The 4919-nt window shown below is 36.8% G+C and overlaps 1 protein-coding gene across 1 annotated transcript; it reads right to left on the reverse strand.

The window, feature by feature from the left end:
• Positions 1 to 290: 290 nt before the first annotated feature.
• LOC122043424 (probable disease resistance protein At1g61300) lies at positions 291 to 3745 on the reverse strand. The gene is made up of 3 exons (XM_042604022.1): positions 3432 to 3745; positions 749 to 3245; positions 291 to 609 (listed from the first exon to the last, which is right to left on the reverse strand). The coding sequence occupies exons 1-3, from the start codon at positions 3706 to 3708 to the stop codon at positions 594 to 596; spliced, it is 2790 nt and encodes a 929-aa protein (XP_042459956.1). The 5' UTR covers positions 3709 to 3745; the 3' UTR covers positions 291 to 593.
• Between the last annotated feature and the right edge of the window lie 1174 nt (positions 3746 to 4919).

Genomic DNA, 4919 nt, shown 5'->3' on the forward strand with positions numbered 1-4919 from the left:
TTAGAATTTTACAATATATTGGTGAATAACTATTATCGTAAATTAAACTAAGAGATTATCCCTCATACAGGGATGAGGCTCTTTGAGTTGTGACACCATAAACATATCGTATAGTCATGTAATCCTAATGTAAACATAGACAATAAGTTAAACATCCAATTAAGCTTATTCAAACCACATAATAAAGTTTATAAACATTAATATTAAATAATAAATCAAACCAAGTAATTTACGTGCATGCCAACATGCATGCATCGTAGTAATTAATATGATCAAAAGATGATATCAAATAAAATTAAAACTGTAACATTATATATATGAAATGCAAAAACTTGGTGATGAAATAAAGTCAAGAAGACAAATGTCGATGATCAAATTTTAAAATACTAAAGATAGAGATGTCCAATTAACTAGCTAGCTAGGAATCATCAATCAAATTTAGATACATACATGTCGGACCAATTACCAAAGAATAATCCAACAATTTGACCATCCACGAAGATCAAAACAGTGAACGCCCTATATATATAGTAGTCTCCTTGACCAGAAGCATGGCCGATGTTTCATTTCGAATTGGCCATAATTAACCATGATCAATATGGCCGAGGCCTACAAAGATTAAATTTTTTGTTAAAAGTAATAGTTAAGAGTAATTAAGATATCATATTTTGTCAAGTCCTAACTAAAACTCATAATAATTTTCATCTATATCTGAATATTTAATTTGAAATGAAGATATATGTGTTACCTAAAATAAGGAGTGAGGGAATCCTTGATGCTCTCGTCATCCTCTTCACCTTTAATCACTTTTAATCTGTTCTTCAATATTTCAGACCCAAATGGTAACTTTTTTAGCTTTGGACAATCATACACTTGTACATATTCCAAGTAGGGAAAATAGAGCGATCGGTTTGCAATGAGATTGAGGTCCGACATGTACCACAAAATCAAGCGTTGGATGCTAGAGCTAGAGATGGAGTTGGAGTTCCCTACCTCACTTATTACTTCCTTCATTGTCCTACACATATTTATCTCTAGAGATTTAAGGCATGGCAGTTGGAGAACCCAGGAAACATCCTTCAACATGGGGCAATCAAAAATAAATATTTCACGAAGGTTGTAGAGTCGAACTCTATTCAATAAAATCTCTTCCAATAGTTTTAGGCCAATAAAACGGAGACTCTTTAAACATCCTAAACTTGATTCGCGGTCCACGCCTACAGCCAACTCTAATCGGTCTAATCTGAGGTTATGAATGCACAAAAACTCAAGGTTGTCACTTACCCTACAGCCCCATTGTGGAGTGCCCAAATCATAGTTTGGAAGTTTTGAAATATTTTCTCCATCCAAAGTGAGTTTCCATATGGAGACATTTGGTGATAACATGTTGAGTCGCTCAATATCATCTGTTGTAGCATTAATGTCAATTTCCACACTTAATTGGTGGCGTCCTTTGAAACATTTCAACTCATCCCACCACCACTCAGTTGCAGGATAAATGTGAGATATATCCAGCCATTTGAGCATTGATAAATTGGATATCGTCCCATTGGGTACAATCTCAAGACCAGTATTCACTAGAAGCAAATACTCTAATTTGACCAGGCAACCAAACTCAATCGGCAGTCTTGTAATATGACAATTTGACAAGTTTAAATATCGAAGCTCGGTTAAACTACACATCTCCCTAGGAAGCTCTGTTATATGACAATAACTGAGATCCAAGTATGTTAAATTAGGCATGCTTGCGAACAAACTCGGAGGAATTGTTTCCAAGTCTCTGTTTCCTAGGAGAATCAACATAGAAAGTTTCGAAAAAGTAGAAGCTCTATACTCTCTTAAAGAAGTAATTTTATTACACATGAATGATGCTCGCTCTGCTTCTTGCCATTCTTCTTGTCTAGGCAAATCACTCAACGCGATTCCTGCTTTTACCATCCATTTTCTTTTGTTCCCCTTCAACCCAGAAACCATCAACAATGCCATGTCTCGGATGACATCGTGCATCTTTACCACTTTGTCCGAATCACATTTCTCTAGCAAGGATGCAGCCCCGAGAGCTTCCAGATGGGAGTAGCCTTTGGCGAAAGCTTCATTGATCACGTTAAATTCATGGATTATGCCGCAACCTATCCAACACGGTATCAACTCATAGAATTTGTCGATCTCATAATCTTCGGGCCACAAAGCGCAATACAAGAGGCATTCTCTTATGGAGTCATTCTCTAAACTATCGTAGCTAAGCTTGAAGGCTTTATACATGACGAGTGAATCTTCTGAAAGACCGATGGTTGTCCACTCATGTTTATCCCTTATTTGATGGAGAGCTTCCTTCCAAGCTTCCCAAGACCTTTTCCCTGACATGGCCCGGGCGACGGTGACAAGAGCGAGCGGAAGACCTGCACATTCTTTAGCAAGTTCTTCAGCAAGGAACTTAATTCCAGCATCTGAGCTGAGAACATCCCCATCGCTGTTTTGCTCAAAAAGTTGCCATGCTTGTTCTGAATCCAGACATCTGACTTTGATCTTCTTTTCTGCCTTCATTTGTGCACACACTGTCTCGCTGCGAGTCGTGAACACCATGACTTTGCGCGGCTGCTGATGCTGCTGCTGATGCTGCTGCTGGCTTTGCTCAGTAGCCGAGTGTGCCATCCCCAACAGTTGAAGATTCAGATGTTCCCAAATGTCATCAAGAAACATCAAGCAGTTCTTGTTCTTCAAGTAGCTAAATAACTTATCACCACAAGTTTGTTCGCTCTCACTCTCCTGCAGTGTCTCTAGTCCTAGACTCTTAGCAATATCCATCTGGAGCCTTTTCAATTGGCAGTCTTTGGAGGCCACAACCCAAATCACACGATCAAATATGGCATGGTTAAGATGATAGTGTTGCTGGATCCTCTTCAACATGGTGGTCTTACCGACACCGCCCATTCCGTAGATGCCTATGATGTTGCCTTCTCCACCATCGATGTAGCTCACAATGTCCTCCACATACGACTCGATCCCAACAGGCGGTCGGTGCGAGATGGGAAGCATCATGGTGGGTTCCGGAGGCCCAACTGTGGCAATCGGATCCAGTGCACCAGCTCTGCTCGTCAATTCAGTAGCCTCGCCGAGCTTCTTCGCCACTCTTCGGATGATGGAGCAGTAGTTCGATGACTCTCTGATAAGAACCTGATCTCCTACTTCCTGTGTTTGACTCGACGTGCCGCTAGTTTGATTGAAGCAATTGCAACTGAAGCAACCTAACGAAACAAAGCAGTAGAAGGCTGATACAAATTCCTTTTCTATTTTTTTTTTCACCCTCTTACTCTCTTATAGATAAAAGCAGTAGGTAGTAGCTTGTATGGATTAAAACACAAAGCGTGACAATTGAATTGGCATGAAAAGGAAGAAGTAAAAAAAAAAAGTATATAGGGGAGAATACTGACTCATGCTTTGGAAATCCTGCTTGATAGCAGCCAGTTGGCGTTCCAGTTCCTCCACCTCCCGTAGCCACTGGCTCACTTCGTTGGTCGGAATTTTTCCTTGGCGATCCGCCTGATCGATCTGGTTCTTGATGTCGTCCCTTTTGACTCTCAATCTTGCCATTTCCTTGTCCAATTTCTGGATGCCAGATTTTGGCCTGCCCAGTACTGGCAGCGATGCCCACAGCCCGCTCAGGCAACTGTTGACGTCTACGTCGAGATTTAGGTTGATGCACGCCATGGACGAGGAGAAGGTAGCTTGCAACAAGAGATTTGCTTCGAGCAAGTTTATCAAAAATAAATAAATATATAAATAAATAGCGGTTAAAACTTTTTAAACATAGGTAAAATTGACTCAAAACAGAATTATCGAATAAAATAAGGTAATACAAATTTAAAAACAATATTCTTGATCAGAGATGTCCGTCATCCACGCTCATGGTACTGTGCCAAACCATGCCATGTGATTTGTACAGCTAAGCAAAAGAAAAGGATAAGCATAACGTATTAAAAAACAGTAGAGACAACCAATTAAATTAATTAATTACATGAATTATAGAATTAATTAAAGCCACTACGAATTTAAAAATAATATTCTTGGTCAAAGATGTCAGTCATCCCACGCACGTACTACTATGCCATGTGATTTTTACAGCTACCAAAAGGCAAGAATCATTATAACGTATTAAAAAAAAAGGAAAGATAATCAATTAAATTAATTAATTAATTAATTATAAGAAACTAAAAAAATGCATTTCAAAAATGTCCCTCGAAATATCAAAACCACTTTCGTTATATTTTTTGATAGGGGCAAAAGATATGAATTTGCTTTAAATTCATCCCCATGCGTGTAAAGATCTTGGAGAGAATTTAGTAAAAATTTCTCGAGTTGGATTGGAGATTTTTTAATTTTTATGATTGTTTAGGAGTTTCTCAAATTTTAAATTGCTATTGAATTTTATGTTTCTAAATTTATTGAAATGAAATTTCGTTGAACGATGAAAAAAATTGGAACTTAGAGAAATTCTTATTTGCCCTGAAGCTTTATATTATTTTTAAAATTATCTTTTAGAATTTATTTTAAAAGTAAATACTTTCAAATATTTTTAAATTTTCTTTCAGAGGTTAGCGCTATCCATAAGAAAAATAAAGATGACGAAAAATAAAATAAAAAAGATGGGCTCGTTTAGAAAATATCAAACTTTTTAATATAAATAGATAAAATTAACTTTAAAATGAGAAAAAAATAGCTTCATTGCACGTCTTAGTTTAATATTACCACAAAAGTTATTATTTTTCTTTTTCTCACGGTGAGCCAAGTTCCTATTTAATACTATTATCATATATATTTTTTTAATTTTCTTATTTCAGTATTATATTTTTAAAAGAATTAATTAAATATGATAAATTATCAAAGGGCGTGCAGAACTTTTTAAATTTACCAAAAAACGT

Source organism: Zingiber officinale, chromosome 2A (genome assembly GCF_018446385.1).
Source record: "Zingiber officinale cultivar Zhangliang chromosome 2A, Zo_v1.1, whole genome shotgun sequence".
NCBI classification, from domain to species: Eukaryota; Viridiplantae; Streptophyta; class Magnoliopsida; order Zingiberales; family Zingiberaceae; genus Zingiber; species Zingiber officinale.